Source organism: Spermophilus citellus, assembly GCF_964194105.1.
Source record: "Spermophilus citellus genome assembly, chromosome: 17".
Lineage (NCBI taxonomy): Eukaryota > Metazoa > Chordata > Mammalia > Rodentia > Sciuridae > Spermophilus > Spermophilus citellus.
The window spans coordinates 51,179,283-51,201,217 of NC_138199.1; the positions used below are offsets into that span (position 1 = coordinate 51,179,283).

Sequence of the window (21,935 nt, forward strand, 5' to 3'; positions counted from 1 at the left end):
AGATTCTTTTCCACTCCCAGCTCTAGCTCCCCACAGCGACCCCATCAGATGAGGGGCGCCCGGGTAATGAGCTGCTGGAGTCCCGCAGGACTTGACAAACCGCTGCGCTCCGAGAAGTGGTGTTCGCGCGCACCCAGGTGGAAAACAGTGGAACCGCAGGTGCGATCTTCTGGCTCCGCCTCCGGGGTCAAAGGCCTTCCAGGTCACCTAGAAGCTTCCGTCCATTGGAATCCACCCGACACGAAGCGGAGGAAGAGGCTCCGGTGACCAAGTTGGGGGCGTTGGAAGCTGAGAGAGTGAGGGGTATACGGTACTGGGGATGGAAAGGGTGTGCATGGAAGAGAGGCGGGTCTTTGGGCATGCACAGGAGCGTGGGACACCAGCGAGAAGTGGGAGAGCCAGTGAGTCCGTACCACTCTATCCCAGACTATCAGGGCAGGACACTCAGACTAGGACTCTGCGCCACCAGCTGACTCCAAGCCATGTGCTGGGTTTGTTTGGTCCCAGGCATCAAGTGTCCGCGCTGTTCAGTGTCTTCCCTCTGTATACACGTGTTGGGGGAGAGAGCGCCTTAGGCCTGAGACGTGGGCAGGATTATGGAAAGGTGGCATGAAAGGGACACAGTCGTCCCCCACTCTCCGCAGATGTCGTCCTCAATCCATGACACCCCTTGTTCCTGCGACTGCTTGGTCTCCATGCCTCCGGCCTCTGCCATTCCGGCTGTGATCTTTGCAAAGAACTCAGACAGACCCCGGGATGAGGTGCAGGAGGTGGTGTTTGTACCAGCAGGCACTCACCCCCCTGGGAGCCGGCTCCAGGTGGGTAAGGCCTTATGCGATACTGAAAAGGATGGCAGTTCTAGGCATTCTTCTAAGACCTTCTTCCTCTGCTTTCTACACTTTGGAGGTTGTCAGATGTGGTGAAAAAGAAATATGAGCTTCAAGTCTACCAACCTGGACCATAAGCCTATTATTTAGCCAATGGACCCCAGTTTCCTCAGCTGTAAAATGGGAATAAGACCTTCCCAAGGACAATACCTTGGGTGATTGGCAAAGTGCCTGCACAGTGTAGGTTCTGGCCCTTTCTGAGTGGATGCTTCCTTTCTTTCTGCCTCCAGTGCACCTACATTGAGGTGGAACAGGTGTCGAAGACACATGCTGTGATTCTGAGTCGTCCTTCTTGGCTGTGGGGAGCTGAGATGGGTGCCAATGAGCATGGTGTCTGCATTGGCAACGAAGCTGTGTGGACCAAGGAGCCAGTTGGGGAGGGGGAAGCCCTGCTGGGCATGGACCTGCTCAGGTGTGGATGCTTCCCTTCTCCATCTCCCTTTTCCTCCCTCCCCCAGTCTGGTTCATAGGGACAGACTCCTTTCTGCTGAATTTGCCCTTCTGCCCTCCCAGGGGAGGCTTCCCTGCCCCTCCTCTCTCCTGGCCCCATCTCCTCAGTCTGATAAGGAGCCTGTCCTGGCCCAGAAATAGGATGGCACTGGTTTACATTTTTTTAATAAGAGTAAATTTTTTTTTCAATTGAAATCTCATGTAGAATCCAGGTTTATAAAACTGATAGAGCAGCCCTGATGGAGGATAAGTTTGGGGCTCAGGGCACTTCTCTCTCTGTTTCAGGCCTTCCTATGGAATCTTCAGAGCACAGCTTAGAAACCACTGGCATAATTGTGTTTAATATGACCAATGCCAGTGGGTTTGCTGTGTGACTTGGGCTTGTTACCAAATATCTCTGGGCCACTTCTGTCCCCTGACCTTTCTTTGCCAGGCTGGCTTTAGAACGGGGCAACACTGCCCAGGAGGCCCTGCATGTTATCACAGGCTTGCTGGAGCGCTATGGGCAGGGGGGCAGCTGCCGGGAGGACCCCATGCCATTCTGCTACCACAACACTTTTCTGCTGGCTGACCGGACTGAGGCATGGGTGCTGGAGACAGCTGGGAGACTGTGGGCTGCACAGAGGATCCAGGGTGAGGGGCGCAGTGCCAGGGCCCACCTCCCAAAGTTGTTCCCCTTTGGAAGTGGTAGAGCTGGTGGGACAGAGAGGGACACCATCCAGGTGCCAACCTTTGGGGACATCCAAAGAGATGGGAAATGAACCCTTATAGGGACTCTCCCCTCCTTTCACCTGGTTAAGTCCTCCTGTGAGTCAGCCTGTCACTTCCTCTGGGAAGCCTTCCTGGACTTCCCTGGGTAGTTAGGCTCTTCCTTACATGCAAGCAGGTACCTCCTCGCCGTTGCATTTATCTCTGTGATTATTTTGTCTCCCCCACCTCTGTAGCCCCATGAGGGTAGGGTGTTCTTGTCACCATCATATTCTCAGCACCTAGCCCAGAGCTTGGCATACAATGGGTACTTCATGATAAATGAACAACTCCCTTATCTCCTTCACAGGGGGTGCTCGAAACATCTCCAACCAGCTGAGCATTGGCACGGACATCTCAGCTGAACATCCGGAACTTCGGAGCCATGCCCAGGCCCAGGGCTGGTGGAGTGGGCAGGGCGCCTTTGACTTTGCTCAGGTCTTCTCTCTGACCCAGCAGCCTGTGCGCATGGAGGCTGCCAAGGCCCGCTTCCGGGCTGGGCGGGAACTGCTACAGAAATGGCAAGGTCTGTGTGGGTGGGTGGGGTCCCAGGAGGGCCACAGTTCTCCCTCTGCTGGGAACCTCACGCTTTCCTTCTTGGCAGGGAACATCACAGCAGAGGTGATGATGGGCATTCTCAGAAACAAAGAGAGTGGCATTTGTATGGACTCTGGAGGCTTCCGAACCACAGCCAGCATGGTGTCCATCCTGCCTCGGGATCCCACACGGCCCTGTGTCCACTTCCTCACAGCCACACCAGACCCTTCCAGGTGAGAAGAATGAGGGTTTGGGGTGCTGCGTACCAGGCAGAGGAGGTGACAGGAGATGAGCCACCTCAGTCTTGCTGTCCATGTTCCATTAGGTCAGTGTTCAAACCTTTCATCTTTGGGGTGGGGGCGACTCAGGCCCCCCAGGTGCTGTCCCCCACTTTTGGAGTACAGGATCCTGTTCGGACCCTGCCTCGATTCCAAACTCAAGTGGATCGCCGTCACATGCTCTACCGTGGACAGCAGGTGGCCCTGGGGCTGATGGAGAGTGAGCAGGTAACCCCAGGGGATAGGGCATACCCTGGGGGAACTCCCCCACACCACCTGGCACTTTGGAAATAAGGAGCTGGGAGGAGACTGCAGAGCTGGGAGAGAGGCCCCACTCTTGGAGTCAGCTGCCATGGACAGGGTGGTGACCTTGGCTTTCTCCTCCTGAGATACATTTCCCGCTCTGGCCTTTTCCGCAGGAGCAGGGGCAGCAGCTGCAGCAGAAGCAGCGGGACCTGGAGCAGGAAGGCTTGGAGGCTGCGCGGGGGCTTCTGGCTGGTGAGCAGACCCCAGCCCACCAGGAGCTAGGTGGCCTCTTCCAGGCCTTCGTGGAGAGGGAGAGCCAGGCCTACACAGAGCTGAGCACATAGCTCCTCCTGGCCCAGGGCGGGGCAGGTTCCTAGCCCCAGATGCCCTGAGGTAATGGTGGTTTGGGGCAATTCCTTCCTGCCCCTTGGCCTGTTCTGTGTGGCTGATACAGCCTTGGCCTTAATAAATGTGGTTTATTTTCTTGTTCAGTGAGCTGAATTCCAGGTTCAGTGGGGCACAAGAGGCTGGTGAGGGCAAAGGGTAGACCCAAATTTGCCACACCAGCACATTTAAAAAATTTTCTTCTTTCCTTCTTTTGTTTTATTCCTCCCTTCCTTCCTTCTAATTTCCTTCCTTCCTTCCTTCCCTCCTTCCTTCCTTCCTTCCTTCCTTCCTTCCTTCCTTCCTTTCTTCTTTCCTTCCTTATTTTCTTTCCTCTCTCAGGATTTAGCCCAGAGGTACTTAATCACATTCCCAGCCCTTTTTATTTTTTATTTTGAGACAGGGTCTTGCTAAGTTGCTTAGGGACTCACTAAGTTACTGAGGCTGGCCTCAAACTTGCAATCCTCCAGCCTCAGCCTCCTGAATCCCAGACATTACAGGTGTGCACACCACACCTAGCTCTACCCAGCACATTCTAATGAGGGAGGTGATAGGGATTAGCCATGAAATTTGTGGAGGGAATGTGAGAACAGGGAGGAAACATCCTTAATGGTGTGGGTATGTGTTATTTTTTTGTGTGGGTGCATACGTGTGTGCGCATTAAGATCAAAGATCATGCCTTGTGTGGTAGCTGGCTTCTATTTGTGAGGACATTTATTTATTTATTTATTTATTGTGATTGAACCCAAGGCCTTGCATGTGCTAGGCAAGTACTCTACCACTGAGCTATACCCTCAGCCCTGTCTGGGGACAATTAGGACCACAGGCTTGGGTCCTTGGCTTAGAACTGGGAAGGACACACCCTTGGAGGGGCAGTGAGGTGTACCCTGAGAGATGGCCTCCTCCATGAGGCAGTACCCACTTCCTGCCCACTCAGGAGCTGTGACACCAACTGGGACCCTGAGGGACATCAGCCTTTTGGAAGATTAGAAATTTGTTCTTTAGCTGGGCATGGCGGTGCACACCTATAATCCCAGTGGTTTAGGAGGCTGAGGAAGGATGATCACAAGTTCAAAGCCAGCCTCAGCAACTTAGCAAGGCCCTAAGCAACTCAGGGAGACCCTGTCTTTTATAAATAAGATACAAAAAAGGGCTTGGGATGTGGCTGGTTAAGCACACCTGGGTTCAATCCCTAGTACCAAACAAAAAAAAAAAAAAAAAAAAAAAAGGAAGGAAGGAAGTAATTAGTTTTTTAGAATTAGGTTGCTATTTTATTTACTGGTTCCTTCCCCTGAGGTGCCACCAAGTGACATGAAAAGCCTAGAGACAGTTTACCAGGGAGGGGCTCCTGCCACAGGTGAGGGGTGAGAGGACAAGAGGAAGCTCACATAGGGAGGCCACACGTCACTTCTTGGTATTTTTGGTTGCAGTTTTGGTTGTGCTAAGGGACCCAACCAGAGAGGCTTTGGGGGCTGCTGCTGCTGGGGCCCCTTTCCTTGCCTGGACAGAGCTTGGCTGGGCCCTGGGAACCAGAGTGCATGGTTTCTTGGTGGGAGATGAGGCTTGGAGTGAAGAGGCAGCCTCAGGGGGTGACTCCTTTCCTTGCTCTGGAGTGACAGAAGGGCTGCTCTCCCCAGCCTCGGGCACCCCGTGCTGCAGGGGCAGCTCAGTAAGGGTGGGTTGGATCTCCATCCTCAGAAGGTGCTCTGTCAGGGCCTCCTGCTGCCTGCGCTCCTGGTGTCTGCTCAGCTGCTCCAGCTCCTTGAGGAAGCCTGGGAGGGGCCAGGGTGGTGGCTGGAGCCTAGGGCTCAGCAGGAGGGCCCTCTGGGTTCTGGAAGGTCTCTGGGTGATCCCGAACCACACATCCTTAGTAGGGAGGAGCCCAAGGCTGACAGTGGGGAGGAGTGAGTCCCCTGCATGCCCAGGACAAGGACCTGGCCTGGCTGCACTTTCTACCACCCATGGCCCAGATGCTGATTGGGATTGAGGCCACTCCCCAGACACCACCACCCTCTTAGCTTCCTCCAGACCCCATAGGTTGGGCTCTGGGGAGGCTGCAAGCCATGGAAAACAGTGTCACCTCGCTCTGAACAGAATGGGCCACTCAGCTCCGGGAACTCATCGTCACCATCAGAGGCTTTGTCCTCCTCATCTGAGGCCCAGCGCTCCGACACAGGCTGCCCATCCAGGTCCAGGAGCAGTGGCAGGGCTCCTAGCACCATCTCCCTGCAAGGCAGTAAGAGCAGAGGCTACTGAGGAAGGCATCCTTGGTGTGGAACCTGGGAGGACACAAGGACACATGTCACAGCATCCACACCTGGACAGGTAGCAGCTCATGGTCTAGCAGTGGGGCCTCAGGTCAGCCCCAAAGAGCTAAGGGCTGGCTCCTGTGCAGCATGGGAACGAAATGGGGAAGGAGCAAACTTGAACTGTTGGGCTGGAGGAGCAGGGGCCATGGGCAATGCCAGGTTTGCAGGCTGGGAAGGAGCCCTTGTGGAGATAGTAGGTGGAACTTAACCAGGACCTTGTTCCTCCCACCCTCAGTCCTTCACCTGTAGCACTTTTGCTTGGTGCAGCTGTTGCCAGTCAGGTTGAGGATGAGGAGGCTCTGGGGGAGCTCATCTGCACATGGAGAGACACAGGGATTGAGGCTCTCATACCAACTCTGCACCCTCCGAGGATGAAGCGTATGTGCAGGTTGTGTTGAGCACAAGCACAGGGAGGTAGCGGAAGAGGGCAGAAAGGGAGGTCCCCACACAGGACATGTGCCATGAGCCAGGGCTAGGGTGTTCCTACCCGGCTTCAGCGTTTCTATCAGGTTCTCAGAGAGGTCCAGAAACTGGAGGTATGGGAGGTTGAGGAGGTTTTCCACGTGCCTGATTCTGTTTCCTGCTAGAGACAGGAAACTAGGGAAGGAATGGTGGGGGGCAGAGACAGGACTGTTGAGGAACAGAGGAAGACACCAGACACCTGGGCCCCCTGTCAGGCAGTTGGATGACTAGTGGGGACACATGGCCTATGGGAGTAGAGGAAACAGAGCAAGGCTTGGAAAGAGCTGATCAAGGCTGATCAAGAGCCAGGCTTGGAAAGCTCTGAGCAGGTTCTTGGGGTATTGCCGTGTTTCCCCTCCCACTCCTTACTCCTTCCCCCACTTGAGCCTTGGTGCCACATACCGCAAGGAGGGGATGCAAGCCAGGTTCTCAATTCGCTGGATCTTATTCTGCAGGAAGAAACCAAAGTGGGGGAAACCAAGCTGTCAGTTGGGTGGGGAGCCCTGTAAGGGGAAAAAGCCCCAGTACCACAGCTGCACTTAAAGCTGGAGATGTTGCACTTTGGGAACAACCCCACTCCTGACTGGTTGTCGCTATCTTTGGGAGATGATTGGCTTTCTTTGGATGGATGGTTAAAAGTATAAACTTGGGGCTGGATAAACTGGTTTGAAGTACCCTTTTCTGACCCCACAGCCAAAGAGGGACCTTGGAATCAGGGAAGGAAACCAAGGGCCACTAGAAAAATGGAAAAAAGCCTTGGTGGTGACTTGCATGCCAAAAGGGGAAAATGAGCACATATTCATTTGATTTGGGCTGGGGATGTGGCTCAAGAGGTAGCGCGCTCGCCTGGCATGCGTGCGGCCCGGGTTCGATCCTCAGCACCACATACAAAGATGTTGTGTCTGGTGAAAACTAAAATAAATAAATAAATATTTTAAAAATTAAAAAAAAAATCATTTGATTTGAAGACTTTCTGTGGGGAAACTGAAAGGGAGCTGGGAATATGAAGGCTGGGGGAGTCTGAAGACCACCACCAATGTCTAGCAGCCTTCAAGGATCCAAAAGGTGTAGAGGAATCTTCAATTTTCTTCTTCTTCAAAACAGGAATGGGCTTGGGCTGTATAATATGAAAAGTCTAGGGCAGATACCAAGAAGAACTAGACCAAAAGAAGTGTCTGATTAAGGAGCAACAATTCAAGGGCATGTTCAAGATCTCTTTCAGAGGGATCAGTCTTTCAACTGAGGAGAATTCCTGATTTATTTGGGAATGATTTAAACATAGACCTATTTGTCTGAACATCAAAGAAGGCACAAGATGACCTGTTTGGATGCTTTTGGATTAGACAGACCTAGTCCACAAGGGGTCAGGGGAAAGGAAGAGCAAGGAGCAAGAGTTACCGCTTGTAGATAAAGACTGTGAAGATTCTGGAGACTCTCTAAGTTCTTGATAGTGGTAATCCCCTCCCGGTCCAGGCGGACAATCTGCAGCTCAGCAAGGGTGTGAAACCTGGGAGAAGATTGGGTGGAGTGGTGTGACAAAGCTCACCTCTATGGTTTCAGCAGGAGAGATGGGAAGGAGGAGGAGGAGAAGAGATGTTTTGAGGAGGGGTAGATGGCTGAGTGACTCTCATCATTGTCAAGAACAGCTTCTTGACCCATGAAGTGATGTCCAGGTCATGAAGCTGGCTTGCCTAGGAGACCTCTATCTATGTTGATGGCACTGGGGAGAATCAGACTGAGAGAGTAGAGGCCCTTTGGGAAACTGAGTGAAATCCATTCATGATTCCTGGAGAGATTTGGAGGCCAGAAATTCTTTCTTGGGCCAGCCTGGATGGTAGGTGGAGCAGTAATGACAGCATCTCTGCAGGAAGATCCTTCCTCATTCTACCTTTTGAGTGGTCCATGGAGTGGAAAGTCACCCATTCCATCCATGAATTCATTCATTAATTCCACAACATTTACTGGGTTCCAACTAGAGATAAATGACAGAGTCTCTGCCCATCACTCTTAGGGAAGTCTTCAGACTCCCCCAGCCTTCATCTATGACAAGTGGGTGACAGAGCCAGGTACAAGGGTCTCTGGCAGCTGTGCACCAGGTCCGGAATAAGGGGATCCAGAATTGCTTTCTAGAGGAAGTGACAGATGAGTAGGAGTTAGCTACAAAGCTGGGAGGGGGACAGGGAGAAGGCATTTCAAGCAGAATGAACAGTACATGTGTATGCTAATTCAGCCCTTCTCAAACTTTAATAGGCCCACCAATCCCTTGGGATCATTAAAATGCAGATTCTTATTCAGTAGTTCTGCTGTGAGCCTCAGATTTTTTTATTTCTCACAAACTCCTAGATGAATGCCAATGTCGCTGCCCCCAACACCTTTGAGTAACAAGGTGCTAAGGTGTGAGAACACACTAATGGAGAGTTGTTGGAAATAGGCTGAAGAGAACAGAGGCCAACTCATTTTAAGGCATTTGGAGTTTATTGTGGAGATAATAGGGAGCTGAGGAAGTTTCTATTACAGAGTACCTGATCAGATTTGTTATTTAAAAGGATTGCTTTAGGGCTAGGGATGTGGCTCAAGTGGTAGCACAACGGCCTGGCATGCGTGTGGCCCGGGTTCGATCCTCAGCACCACATACAAACAAAGATGTTGTGTCTGCCGAAAACTAAAAAATAAATATTAAAAAAAATCTCTCTCTTTAAAAAAAAAGGATTGCTTTAAATAAATAATGTAGCTCAAGCGGTAGCGTGCTCGCCTGGCATGCACAGGGTGCTGGGTTTGATCCTCAGCACCACATAAAAAATAAAAATAAAAAAAATAAAGATGTTGTGTCCACTGAAAACTGAAAAAAAATTTTAAAAAAGGATTGCTTTAAGCCATACAGTACTACACACCTGTAATTCCAGCAATTTGGTCTTCTGACCTAGAAGAACCACAAGTTCTAGGCCAGCCTTGGCAATTTAGCAAAACTTTAATAAAGTGCCCTGGGTTCAATCTCAGTATTAAATAAATAAATAAAAAGATTTCTGAGAAGGGATGACAGCCTTATCTAAGGCAGCTGAGTGAGGACGCTGGAAAGCAGATTTTTTTTTTTTTTTTTTTTTTTTGGCACTGGGAATTAAATCCAGAGGCCAGAGGTGCTGAACTACATACCCAGTCTTTTTTATTTTTTTATTTTGAGATAGGGTCTCTCTAAGTTGCTGAGGCAGATATTGAACTTGCAGTCCTCCTGCTTCAGTCTCCTGAGTTACTGAGACTACTGCACCACTGTGCCTGACTGAAAGGAACGATTTTTTTAAAAAAATTTTAGTTGAAGTTGGATACAACATCTTTATTTTATTCATTTATTTTTATGCAGTGCTGAGGTTCGAACCCAGCGCCTCGGACGTGCTAAGCAAGCACTCTATCGCTGAGCCACAGCCACAGCCTTTAAAAGGAACGATTTTTAAGGAGGGAAAATCATTGGACACGATCACTGATTGGAGTGGGAGTAAGTAAAGAAACAAGGATGAGTGGACAAATCTGTAGGATTCAGCGAACTGGTCACTACGTACACGTCTCCCACCCCCCCCACCCCCCGCACTCACATCTTCTCTGACAGATCTTCATCCTCAGGGTAGGTTAAGTTCCGCTCAGTAATAAGGGCCTCAGTAATGTAGACATCCTTTTCCTGTGGACTCTGGGCAAGTTTAGCTGTGAAAACATGAGTCCAATTGTCATCTTTCTTCTTTCTTGGAGGCTGACCCTACCGTTGTCCAACTGTTCTACTTACCAACCCACTTCCCTACTTACCCCCAGGCATGATGTAAAATAGACAGCTGCTAGCTTGAGGCGAGAGAGGAACGAAGAGGAGCGGAGAAGTTCCTAAGGATGGACTGTTCTTAAGGATGGCCAAACCGAGAATGGCGGGTGAGAGAGAATCCTAGACTTGGGAGACAGTGGAAAGGGGTTGACTCAGAACAACTTGTTAGGGATGTAGTCGAAGACAAGTAAATAGGGGTGAAAGGTCTGGAGTTTGTGGGGGTGTGGAAAGACTTTGCTGGCAGCAAATTGGGCGGTTGTGGGTAGGAGGGATGAGAAAGGGGCGGTTTCCTAGAGTTCGTATCGTTGCTAGGATACCGGACGCCAGCTAGAGAGGAAGTGGAGAAGGGAGGGTGCCGCTCTGCGCATGCGGATTACGGCTCTATCCGGAAGATTTGCCCACCACTTCCGACCCCAGGGTTCGCTGGCCCATAATCCTTAGCTTCTTCCGGCTCCGTGCCGTTTCTGTCTGTTTTTCCGGTGGCGATGGCTGCGGCCGCAGCTGGAATGCTGCGAGGGGGTCTCCTGCCCCAGGCGGGTAAGGAGCGGCCCGTAAGATCTCACGCGTATTTGGCCAGCGCTTTCTAATCCTCGTCTCCCCTCCTCTACTTCTGACACTTCCGGTTGTCTCTGACTCTAGAGATGTCCCGGTGATCCCTGACTCCAGCTAGATCGCGGGTCTTATCCCATCTAATTCCCTGTGACTCCAGATTATCATAGCAACGATGTCACCAACAAAAGCATTTATTCCTTACGTCCCGATCCCCCTGCCTTGGGTTTCTTTACCCTACCACTTAGCTCTCGCCCCTGGTTGCACCAGTCTTTGCCCGAACTTTTGCCTTATGCCTCCTTTTGAAGCTCTAAGCCTGATTGTCTCTTCCTCAAGTTTTCCCTCTGACCTCTGTAAAGCAGGTTTCTTCAGTTAATTCTGTATCTTGTACCCTGTTTACTGACCCCCTCGTCCCATTATAGCCTGTAATTTTACTTTTATTTATTCGTTTATCTCCTGTGTTAAGCTCTGAAAGGACAGAATCATTTATACAGCATAGCCAGCAGGCAGCATGGTTTCTGACCTTAGTGGCATGCAGCAGATAATTGTTTAATGAATTAATTAGAGCATTTATAGGCCAGGAACTGTGATAAATGTTTTACACATATTATCCCATTTAGATTTTGAAGCATCCTGTAAGGAAAGGATTACCATCTGCCCTTTACAGATGAGGAAACAAGTTTTGGACCAGTTTAGTGACTGGGCAAGGTCACACTTAGTAAGTGGCTGAAGAAATATTAAAATTCAGTTTCATCCGATTCCAAAGCCACTTATAACAATTAGATTTTGTGGCCACTGGCAATAAACTTCTAGCCCCAGCAGGTCTCCATGCTGTCTGTCAGAGCTATTTTCTAGCAGACCCTTTTTCTGAGGTCCCATCTCAGCCTTGGGAGGGGCTGAAATTGGGAAACATTAGGCTTGGCCCTTGTGTTGAGGATGAAGGGGTCACTTTAGCTCAGGGCTTTAAGTGTCTTTTTGTTTTCTGAGGGGTGCTCTCAAGCATTGCCTGTCAACAAGAAGAGAGAAGGGAAGAGAGATGTGGAAGAGTAGCATAATGGTCAGGGAGCATACTGGTCATAAATGTGTGCCCACTCTTGCTTCAAATGATAGGAACAGCCCTCACAGGCAGTGTTTGAGCATGGTTTTCAAACTTGAGCATGCATCAGAATCACCAGGAGAACTTATTATTTTTTTTGGTGGTACTGGGAATTAAACTCTGGGCCTTTCCTGTGCTAGAGAAACTTTCTACTACTGAGCAATATCTCAAGCCCCCACCAGGAGGGTTTTACTAAAACACTTTGCTAAGCCCTACCCCAGAGTTTGTGATTCAATAGGTCTAGGGCAGGTATTTCTAACAAATTACTGGAGGATGCTGATGTTGATGGCTGAGTGAGGGTAGGTTATACTTCAAAAACCACTGACTTGGACCAGGGGTTGGCATATCATGGCAAGGCTAGTCACTGAGGTTTTTAATTTTTGTTTTGTTTTGTGGTGCTGGAGATTAAACTCGGGAGTATGTTAGGCAAGTATTCTACCACTGAACTATACCTCCAGCCCCTGGTCACTGTATTTTATAAATAAAGTTTTATTGGAACAAACCTTATCTGTTTTTTACATAAATGTCCATGGTCACATTTTGGCATAGTTGAATATAAGTGACAGATAGTACAGCCCCCAAATCTAAAATATTTACTATTTGTCCATTTAGGAAAAGGTTTGCTGAGCCCTTTCCCCCTTTGTTTAATGTGTTTTAAATATTTTCTCCTTTGTTCTCATTTTTTATCCCAATTCTGCATAAAAAGCAAGCTGGAGAAATGGGATCCTCAAGAGATCAAGCACTAAAAAAGAGAAGGTTTGGGATTTCAGGATTTCTGGCAGGCACTTCCTTGTCTATCTCTGTGAGCCATTTTGTGTCTGTCTAGAGGGTGTGCTTTTGCTCCATTTGGGCAAACTAGGGCCTCAAAAAGATTGTATTTCACTGTGTTACCATCTCCTCCCTCAGGCCGGCTGCCCACCCTCCAGACTGTCCGCTATGGCTCAAAGGCCGTTACCCGCCACCGTCGTGTGATGCACTTTGAACGTCAGAAGCTGATGGCTGTGACTGAGTATATTCCCCCCAAACCTGCCATCAACCCAAGGTGCCTGCCACCTCCCCCCAGCCCTCCCAAGGAGGTAAGGAGGAGACTGCATGCACATCACTTGGTGGTGGGATAGTGGATGAAAATGATTTTTTCTCTCATAGTGAAGTGGGACTCCAAACCACAGTCACTGATATCATTGTTTCATTTCTACTTGATCCTGTGGCCCAGGTACTTTAAGATGAAATCTGCACTTGATTCTACATTTGCCTGTGGGTTCTATGGATTAGATGGCCTCCTGGATTTCCTTCATTCTGTTCTTGTCTCTAAAAATGTGTGTGTGGGGGCTGGGGTTGTGGCTCAGTGGTAGAGTGCTTGCCTAGCATGTGTGAGGCACTGGGTTTGCTTCTCAGCACCACATAAAAATGAATAAATAAAATAATGGCATTTTAAAAATGCATGTGAAAGCTACCTGGGCAGGTGGGGGGAGGGGAGAGGTCTCTGCTATTTTTGTGTTTTTTGTTTTCTGTTTTTTTGCAATGTTAGGGATCAAACCTAGGGACTTGTGCATGCTAAGCAAGCACCCTACCACTAAGTGACACCCCAATCCTCTCCTGTCTTAAAAGGAGTTGACGCTTCCATATTTTCCTAAAGAAATGAGAGAATCATTCTGTCCTTAAAAAAACAGGAAGACTAGTGGAGTTTTGTATCTTTTTAATTTTTTTAAATTTATCTTTATCCTATTTGCCTTTATCCTATTCATTTATTTATATGAGAATCGATCCCAGTGCCCCACACATGCTAGGCAAGTGTTCTACCACTGAGCCACAACCCCAGCCCTGGGAATTTGTATCTTTTTAGTGGCTTTTGTTTTGTATACCTAATAAATTCTAGTATTCTAGTTGTCTGCTGCTGCTTAAGGATTAGGTAGCTGTCTTCTCTTGCAGGAGAGAAGGACATCAGCAACTGCAGCCTGAGGGAGTTAGGTCAGATGGAAGAGATGCTCTGAGTCATTGAGCAGCTTCCTCAAAGGTGAATGAGAAGACAACCTAGCATCTGGGTTTTTGCCTGTGAAAACAAAGAGCACTCTGAAATGGCCCTGTAGGGTCAGCCCATGGAGCATTGCTTGGCAAACCACACTTTAGTGACTGGGCCTCTTCCATCAGCACTTAGGAAATTTTTGTTTGGTTTTGCATCTTTAAAAAAAAAAGCAAACAGGGCTGGGGATGTGGCTCAAGTGGTAGCGCGCTTGCCTGGCATGCGTGCGGCCCGGGTTCGATCCTCAGCACCACATACAAACAAAGATGTTGTATCAGCCGAAAACTAAAAAATAAATATTAAAAATTCTCTCTCTCTCTCTCTCTCTTTAAAAAAAATATTTTAAAAAAAAGCAAACAAACTTAAATATTACTCGACCTTTATTTTTTTGTTTTGTTTTTTTGAGATGAGATCTCACTATGTACCATGTTCTCCAGACTGATCTTATTTATTTCTTTATTTATTTTAGTTGTCAATGGACCTTTATTTTATTTATTTATATGTGGTGTTGAGAATTGAACCCAGTGCCTCATGAGTGCTAGGCAAGTGTGCTACCACTGAGCTACAACCCAGCCCTCCAGACTGATCTTGAATTCATGAGCTCTAGTGATCCTCCTGCCTCAACCTCCCAAGTAGCTGGGGCTATAGGCAATCCAGTTAAAGTCTATTCACAGCATTTCCCTCTCAGTTCAGTCAAATTGTATGGAATTTTTCTCCCATACTTTTTTCTTAGGCCATTTGGGCATGCTACTTCTTAACTGTAGAATAATCTAAAATAGCACATGCAATAGAACTTTGTGGAATGAAGGAGATGTTCTATATCTGCACTGTCCAATATGGTAGCCACTTGCCACTTGTGACTACTGAGCATTTGAAATAAAGCTAGTGTGACTGAGTAACTGATTCTTTTTTTTTTTTTTTAAAGAGAGAGTGAGAGAGGAGAGAGAGAGAGAGAGAGTGAGAGAATTTTTTTAATATTTATTTTTTAGTTCTCGGCGGACACAACATCTTTGTTGGTATGTGATGCTGAGGATTGAACCCGGGCCGCACGCATGCCAGGCGAGCGCGCTACCGCTTGAGCCACATCCCCAGCCCCAGTAACTGATTCTTAATTGTGTTTGATTTTAATTACTTTAAATATAAATAGCCACATTTGCCTTAGTGGCTACTATATCAAACACGGCAGGTCTGGAACCTACATTTAGTACAATATTGTATTTTTTTCACGGAATTCTGCAAAAAGCACATGACTTCTAGGTTGTCCACTTTTTTTTTTTTAAATTTTTTTTTTTTAAAGAGAGAGTGAGAGAGGAAGGAGAGAGAGAGAGAGAGAGAGAGAGAATTTTTTTTTTTAATATTTATTTTTTAGTTCTCGGCGGACACAACATCTTTGTTTGTATGTGGTGCTGAGGATCGAACCCGGGCCGCACGCATGCCAGATGAGCGCGCTACCGCTTGAGCCACATCCCCAGCCCGGTTGTCCACTTTTTAAATATATTTTATTATTTTCAATTTTTTTAATGTTTTTTTGTGGTGCTGAATCAAACCCAGGGCTTTGAGAATACTAGACAAGCACTTTGCTACCAAGCTACATCCCCAGCTAAATAAATTTTAGATTCTTTGCTTTAGGGAAATAGAAAATCTTAAACAGTGTTGTAGAGATATGTAAGTGTATTCTTAGGTCCTGAGGTTCTCAATTTTGAGAAACATTTTCTTAAGAAAATTAAGTTTTGGGCTGGGATTGTGGCTCAAGCGGTAGCGCGCTCGCCTGGCATGCATGCGGCCCGGGTTCGATCCTCAGCACCACATACCAACAAAGATGTTGTGTCTGCCGAAAACTAAAAAAAAATATTAAAATTCTCTCTCTCTCTCTCTCTCTCTCTCTTTAAAAAAAAAAGAAAATTAAGATTTGTTCTGTGAAAAATGTTTTGTTTCACATTTAAACTAACAGTGCAAAAGTTGTGTTGTATTTTTCTTTCTTTCTTTTTTTTTTCTTTGTGGCAGGGGTACCAGGGATAGAACTCAGGGGTACTCCACCACTGAGCCACATCCCTAGTCCTGTTTTATACTTTATTATATTTTATTTTAAATATTTTATTAGTTGTTGATAGACCTTTATTTATTTGTTTGTTTAATTATTTATTTATATGTGTTGCTGAGAATTGAACTCAGTGCCTCATACATGCTAGGCAAGCACAACCCCAGACTGTATTTTATACTTTATTTAGAGACAGGGTCTCATGAGTTGCTTAGTGCCTCACTTTTGCCAAGGTTGGCGTTGAACTCACAATCCTCCTGTCTCAGCATCTTAAGCAGCTGGGATTACAGGTGCACATCACTGCACCCGACTCTTTTTTTTTTTTTTTTCCTTTTAATTGGTGTTATGGATTTAACCTGGGTCCTCATGCATGCTAAGCACAAGCTTTGTCACCCAACTATATCCTCATCTTGTATTTATAACTGGTAAAATAATTTAATATGAATACAGTGTCAGATTGATAACTGAAGTAATTTTCACAATATTATTGTCAAATGGTGTTGACTAGGGAGCCTGCTGACCTGTTTGGGGAGGTCAAGAGTTCTTAGGTTTGAAAGCACTACTCTGAAGATTGTGATTAGCTAATGAAAACAGAAGGGTTACAGTGGGAGGTGTTATACCTCACTGAGTCAGGTGCCCAGCTACCTCACCTGATCCCCAATGTGTTGCACATTTGGCCATCGCCGAAAGCCCCAGTGCCTATCTGGGAGAGATTGAGAGCTGCCAGGGGGATAGACAGCTGATGTCCCTCAGCATCCCTTCTTGCCTTCAGGAAACAGGCCTCATCCGGCTCCTCCGTCGGGAGATAGCAGCAGTTTTCCAAGACAACCGAATGATAGCCGTCTGCCAAAATGTGGCCCTGAGTGCAGAGGACAAACTTGCCATACGGCACCAGCTGCGGAAACACAAGATCTTCATGAAAGTCTTTCCCAATGAGGTAGGGGTGACTCTGTCACAAGGCCTGTCTTTTCCACCCTTTGCTTTCATGCCTGCCAGACAGGTTGGCTCTGCTCCCTCCATAGCCTACTTCTGACTCCTCCCTTAGCTGGCCTAGACAAACCACCTCCTAGTCGGGTGCCTAAGCTACAGTTAAGGGCTGAGGGGTTGCACCTTCACCTGATGTGGCCCATGACCAAGGTAAGTGTCACTTGTCCCCACTTTCCCCCCATCAGCCATTCTTTCTTGCCATCCTAGGTCCTGAAACCCTTTCTGGAAGATTCCAAGTACCAAAATCTGTTGCCCCTTTTTGTGGGACACAACATGTTGCTGGTCAGCGAAGAGCCCAAGGTCAAGGAGATGGTGCGCATCTTAAAGGGTGTGCCTTTCCTACCACTGCTAGGTGAGCAAACATTCCTGCCAGTTAGGGCTGGGAGTGAGGTGGGGCAGGTGCCACTAGCCTGGTGCCATAGGGAACATGCTGTCATGGATGGGACCAGAATCAACGGCAGGTTTATTGAGGGCTGACTGTCATTTGACACCTCTGTTGTCTCACAGCCCCACTTCTGTGCTAGAGGAAAGACCAAAGAAGACAGAAAGGGGGCTCTGGGGTGGGAGACGGCAAATTCAGACACCTTGAGTCTGCGATGTAGTGGGTGCTGAATTCACCACACAGATAAAGGTATTTAAAATAAATATCTGAAGTAAAGGGTGCTGGACCAATGACCAGTTTTTCCAGATTCTTCTAAGACTCACTAGGGTGCTTATCTGTAAAGAATATTGCCCATGTCCCTAGGAAATTTGAATTTTATAGGAAAACCATATTTATAGTACCACCTGTGATTCTTTTTTTTCCTTAAATTTTTCTGTTGTAAAATACATATAATATAAAATTTACCATTTTAGGAGCCAGAATTTGTGGCACACACCTGTAATCTCAGCAACTGGGGAAGCCAAGGCAGGAGGTTTGCAAGTTCAAGGGCAGCCTCAGCAATTTAGTGAGCCTCTCAGCAACTTAATGAGACCCTATCTCAAAATAAAAAATGAAAAGGACTGGGGATATAGCTCAGGGTAACACACCCCTGGGTTCAATCCCCAGTATGAAAAAATAAAATAAATTTTACCCTGTTAACTATTTTAATTAATTTTAGTTTTTTTTTTTTTTTTAGTTATACATGGACACAATACCTTTATCTTATTTATGTGGTGCTGAGGATCAAACCCAGGGCCGTACACATGCGAGATGAGCACTCTACTGCTCAGCCTCAGCCCCCCTGCTAAATATTTTTTTTCTCTCTCTCTCTTTTTTTTATTTGTTTTAATTAGTTACACATGACAGTACAATGATCTTGACATATCATACATTTGAATCAGATGGGATATAATATCTCATTTTTCTGAGTGTACAGGTTGCAGAATTACATTGGTCATGCAGTCACATATATACCCACAGCAGTAATAATGTCTATTTTATTCTGCTGCCTTCCATTCCCCCCTTCCCCTCCCCTCCCATTACTTTTCTCTACCCAATCTAATGTGACCCACTTCTTTTTTTTCCCCCTCACATCTTCACCTGCTATTTTTAAAAGTATAGTGATGTTAAATACATTTATAATATTGTGCAATCACCATCTCCATAACTTTTTTTTTTTGAGAGGGGCCTAATTAAGTTGTTTAGGGCCAAGGCTGGGTTTGAACTTGTAATCCTCCTGCTTCAGCCTTCTCAGTCACTGGGATTACAGGTGTGTACCACCAGTCCTGGCTTCCATAACTTTTCATCATATATATGTATATGTCATAGATAGACACAATACCTTTATTTTATTTATTTTTATGTGGTGATGAGGATTGAGCCCATTGCCTTACACATGCTAGACTAGACCTTTACCCCATTGAGCCCCAGCCCCAGCCAGCCCCTAATTTTCATTTTGTAAAATTGAAACTCTATCAAATAACTCCCTGTTTTTTCCCTCCACTCCATGATTCGGTTTTTAAGAAAGTTTAGGAAATGCTGACTTCAGGGGGTTGGGGCCATTGGATGCATGATGCAAGTTTTCAGAAGGAAGGGAGGGAGGGTAAAGATCTCTACTGATGGGGCTGGGGATGTGGCTCAAGCGGTAGCGCACTCGCCTGGCATGCGTGCGGCCCAGGTTCGATCCTCAGCACCACATACCAACAGAGATGTTGTGTCCGCCGAGAACTAAAAAAAAATAATAAATATTAAAAAATTCTCTCTCTCTCTCTCCTCTTTCACTCTCTCTCTTAAAAAAAAAAAAAAAAAAAGATCTCTACTGATGGGAGTGGGTGTGGCAATGGAACCCAGACTTGGGCAGGCTGAGAGGGGAGAGAGGGGCAATGGAGAGCAGATTCCTAGGGTTGGGACATTATTTCTAGAGAAGACAGGCATTTGTGGGGAGCCCAGCTGACTCTCTGTTCTTCCAGGTGGCTGCATCGATGATACCATTCTCAGCAGACAGGGCTTCATCAACTACACCAAGCTGCCCAGTCTGTCCCTGCTGCAAGGGGAGCTGGTAGGAGGGCTTGCCTTCCTCATGGCCCAGACTCACTTCTTGCTTCAGCACCAGCCCATCCAGCTGACGGCCCTGTTGGGTCAGCATGTCAGACAGCAGCGGGACGGGGACTCTGCCACTTTGGCCACTGGGAAGCCTGATCCTCCTGACCCTGTTCCGGACTCCTAGCCAGCCTGTTTTGCCAAGCCATGCCCATAAATATACTCTGCTCCTGTTGACTGTGCTGTCTTCTGTCAGAGTTGTGGAAGAATTTGGGGTGGGAGAGTGTCATGTGACTTGACTTCTATTAACAAAGACCTCCTTGGGGGCAGGGCCACTTGGAGATACACAAGAATTCCATATCAGAATGGAGGCTGCTAATTACTGTCTTTTTTTTTTCCAGTTGTAGATAGACACAATATCTTTATTTATTTTTAAGTGGTGCTGAGTATTGAGCCAGTGCACTCTACCACTGAGCTACAGCCCCAGCCCCTAATCACTCTTTGTCCTTAGTTTTCCCAAATTGGGACCTGATAGTGCAAAGCCTGTCAGTTCTCCAGGTACAAGGCAAAGAGCCAGGAAAGATGAGGATCTTGCCTCTGCCTCCTTACCACAGTTCTTTACTACATATATCTCCACAGCCCACCCTCTTGGGGCTACAACCTGTCACAGTAGCTCAGCTAAGTAAAGACTATATACATATCAGTTTATTCCTCACCATGTTGTCCCCATTTCACAGAAGATGAAGAGTCAGAGAAGTTAAATAGTCTGCACAAGGTCATGTAGCTAGTAAATGGCAGAACAGGGACTCAAATCAGACTTTCTGTTCTGATGACCTCACCCAGAATTTTGACACCAGGTGGGTTTTGGGTGAGCTCTGATGTTAACGCTCCACCCTTGGGGTGTGTGTGCCATATTGTAGAGGTTGGAGCACTGCTTGTGATAAAATGAAGTATATTTTACAGACTCTGTTTCGCTGTTTACAAGGTTATTTTCAGGGTCGTCTCTGACTCTCCTCACTTCCCTTCCTAGAAGATTTTTCCTCTTCCCTCACCATAAATGGCATCTCTTCCATGCTTGTCCTTTTTTTCTTTAAAATGTTTTTTTAGTTATAGATGGACACAATACCTTTATTTATTTTTATGTGGTGCTGAGGATCGAACCCAGTGCCTCACACGTGCAAGGCACGCACTCTACCACTGAGCTACACTACTTGAGGCCAGCAGTTCTCCAGTCCCTTCATGCTTGTCCTTTTGAAGGCAGCTAACAGCTGTGTCCAGTAGCAAACATTCTCAAGTGGTTCTGCACAAAAGGACTAAGGTAGCTGGGTTCTCTGTTGACCCAAGGGTTCTGGGTACTCTAGCAGGACTCCCCCAGTCTTGAGGAACCCAAAATTCCTAATAAAAAAGCTGAATTAGTGGCCTGTTATTGTCCTTATAGGAGCACATCCTGGGTGAACCCAAGAATGTATCGGGAGGGCGGCTCTTCGGCATTCCTTCCCAGACTGGAGCAATGCCACAATGTCCTTGGTCCTGGATATGTATATCTGGCAGTGATAATCTGCAGCAGTGTTTCCATGGCCTGGGCCAGGACCAACCACTCATAGTGCCCAATTTTGTCCTGGGTGCCCAGGGATGTCCAATTACTGTGAAGTGAATTAAAAGACCCCTGAGGCTCCTAGATGTGAGAGCTCGTCTGGCTAGTGCTGCCCAGGGCTGCTTAGTGGCTCTCCCAGCCTCCAGAACCCTGCCAGCTATTAACAACACTCCTTGTCCTGGGGAGGCTAGAGTAGTGCTGAGATTCTTTGTGGAGCTAGGACAGCAGATACCTAAGAGATGCATGACTCTGAAGTGTGACCAAGCCCACAGGGGGACAAGGTGAGGTAGATAAGTAACCCACATGATTTCTGGGGCTGTAAAAGAACTTCACATTCTATCTTCACCTGCCTGAGTCGCCATCATTAAAAACCCACTTCTTTCCAAAAAGCTGCTTCATTGCACTTAAAGTTGTCAATCTGTCAATCCTTTTGAATGAATTTTAGATCTTTCTCAAGAGCCAATTTTTAATTAGATTTGAGCAATTGGACTTATTCCTCTAGCAGAAGGGTAGAGGTGCTCAGAAAGGCAGGTGAGGGTGTCTAAATTGCCTTCCCTTTTTAGTATCTGGTGGGTTATTGCCCCAGACCTGCTCCTGGCCCAGAGACACTGTGTTCTGGGATTTGTCTCACTTCAGGGACACTTCTGAACCCTCTTGAAGAGACATGGTGGGGCTTTGCTCCCTGAGAGCAGCTTCAGTATGGGGCCATGGACTGTCCCCTCTCCCCCTGACTGCGCTGCTGACTATGCTCCTGGCACTATCTATTGTGTCGGAGGCAGGAGGGGGGCATCTGTCCCTTCCCTGTCAACCTGATACCTTACCTAGCTCCAAATTTTGCAATCTATTTTCAGATGTAAAATGAGAGGCCAGGGTTAATAAGGAAATGGCCTTGGGCGCTCCCTTGGGTCAAGGCCACACTAGTCTGAACAAATCCTTTACCACTCTGGCGTGAGGCCAGCAGTTCCCCAGTCCTCTAATCTGTCTGGAACCGTGCCTAGTGGGGACTATGCCCCCATTCCCAAACCACGTTGGTCCACTCAGTCCTGAGTCCTCCGGGGAGCAGGGGGGCAGAGCTGAGCGGCCGCCCGGAG

The 21,935-nt window shown here is 47.5% G+C and overlaps 3 protein-coding genes across 6 annotated transcripts; 2 read left to right on the top strand and 1 right to left on the bottom strand.

Annotated features, from left to right (window-relative positions):
• The first annotated feature begins 174 nt into the window (after positions 1-174).
• On the top strand, positions 175-3,640 carry SCRN2 (secernin 2). Of its 3 annotated transcripts, none has more exons than XM_081270032.1 (8): positions 175-296; positions 645-818; positions 1,118-1,299; positions 1,771-1,970; positions 2,395-2,610; positions 2,689-2,854; positions 2,947-3,127; positions 3,319-3,640. In XM_081270032.1, exons 2-8 carry the CDS (start codon positions 645-647, stop codon positions 3,487-3,489), a joined length of 1,290 nt encoding a protein of 429 aa, XP_081126158.1. In that variant the 5' UTR covers positions 175-296; the 3' UTR covers positions 3,490-3,640. The 3 variants fall into 3 exon arrangements, with proteins under 3 accessions (XP_081126158.1, XP_081126157.1, XP_081126159.1); XM_081270031.1 differs by having other exon boundaries at positions 183-310; XM_081270033.1 differs by having other exon boundaries at positions 192-303.
• Positions 3,641-3,759: 119 nt separating this feature from the next.
• On the bottom strand, positions 3,760-10,216 carry LRRC46 (leucine rich repeat containing 46). The gene is made up of 8 exons (XM_081270034.1): positions 10,090-10,216; positions 9,885-9,990; positions 7,699-7,807; positions 6,703-6,749; positions 6,326-6,435; positions 6,082-6,151; positions 5,610-5,755; positions 3,760-5,301 (listed from the first exon to the last, which is right to left on the bottom strand). Exons 1-8 carry the CDS (start codon positions 10,097-10,099, stop codon positions 4,934-4,936), a joined length of 966 nt encoding a protein of 321 aa, XP_081126160.1. The 5' UTR covers positions 10,100-10,216; the 3' UTR covers positions 3,760-4,933.
• Positions 10,217-10,487: 271 nt separating this feature from the next.
• Positions 10,488-19,487, top strand: MRPL10 (mitochondrial ribosomal protein L10). 2 transcript variants are annotated; one of them, XM_081270656.1, is made up of 5 exons: positions 10,488-10,636; positions 12,651-12,820; positions 16,575-16,739; positions 16,997-17,141; positions 19,181-19,487. In XM_081270656.1, exons 1-5 carry the CDS (start codon positions 10,585-10,587, stop codon positions 19,435-19,437), a joined length of 789 nt encoding a protein of 262 aa, XP_081126782.1. In that variant the 5' UTR covers positions 10,488-10,584; the 3' UTR covers positions 19,438-19,487. The 2 variants fall into 2 exon arrangements, with proteins under 2 accessions (XP_081126782.1, XP_081126783.1); XM_081270657.1 differs by having other exon boundaries at positions 10,629-10,650.
• Positions 19,488-21,935: the final 2,448 nt, after the last annotated feature.

Excerpts from the sequence above, each read along its gene's own strand:
- SCRN2 (XM_081270032.1), top strand. The coding sequence starts at position 645 with ATGTCGTCCTCAATCCATGACACCCCTTGTTCCTGCGACTGCTTGGTC. Across the intron at positions 1,971-2,394 it reads GGCTGCACAGAGGATCCAGG|GGGGTGCTCGAAACATCTCC; the intron begins GTGAGGGGCGCA and ends TCTCCTTCACAG. Across the intron at positions 2,855-2,946 it reads GCCACACCAGACCCTTCCAG|GTCAGTGTTCAAACCTTTCA; the intron begins GTGAGAAGAATG and ends ATGTTCCATTAG.
- LRRC46 (XM_081270034.1), bottom strand. Across the intron at positions 7,808-9,884 it reads GAAGATCTGTCAGAGAAGAT|GTTTCACACCCTTGCTGAGC; the intron begins GTGAGTGCGGGG and ends ATCTTCTCCCAG. Across the intron at positions 6,750-7,698 it reads ACAGTCTTTATCTACAAGCG|AATAAGATCCAGCGAATTGA; the intron begins GTAACTCTTGCT and ends TTCTTCCTGCAG.
- MRPL10 (XM_081270656.1), top strand. The coding sequence starts at position 10,585 with ATGGCTGCGGCCGCAGCTGGAATGCTGCGAGGGGGTCTCCTGCCCCAG. Across the intron at positions 12,821-16,574 it reads CCCCCAGCCCTCCCAAGGAG|GAAACAGGCCTCATCCGGCT; the intron begins GTAAGGAGGAGA and ends TCTTGCCTTCAG. Across the intron at positions 16,740-16,996 it reads TGAAAGTCTTTCCCAATGAG|GTCCTGAAACCCTTTCTGGA; the intron begins GTAGGGGTGACT and ends TTGCCATCCTAG.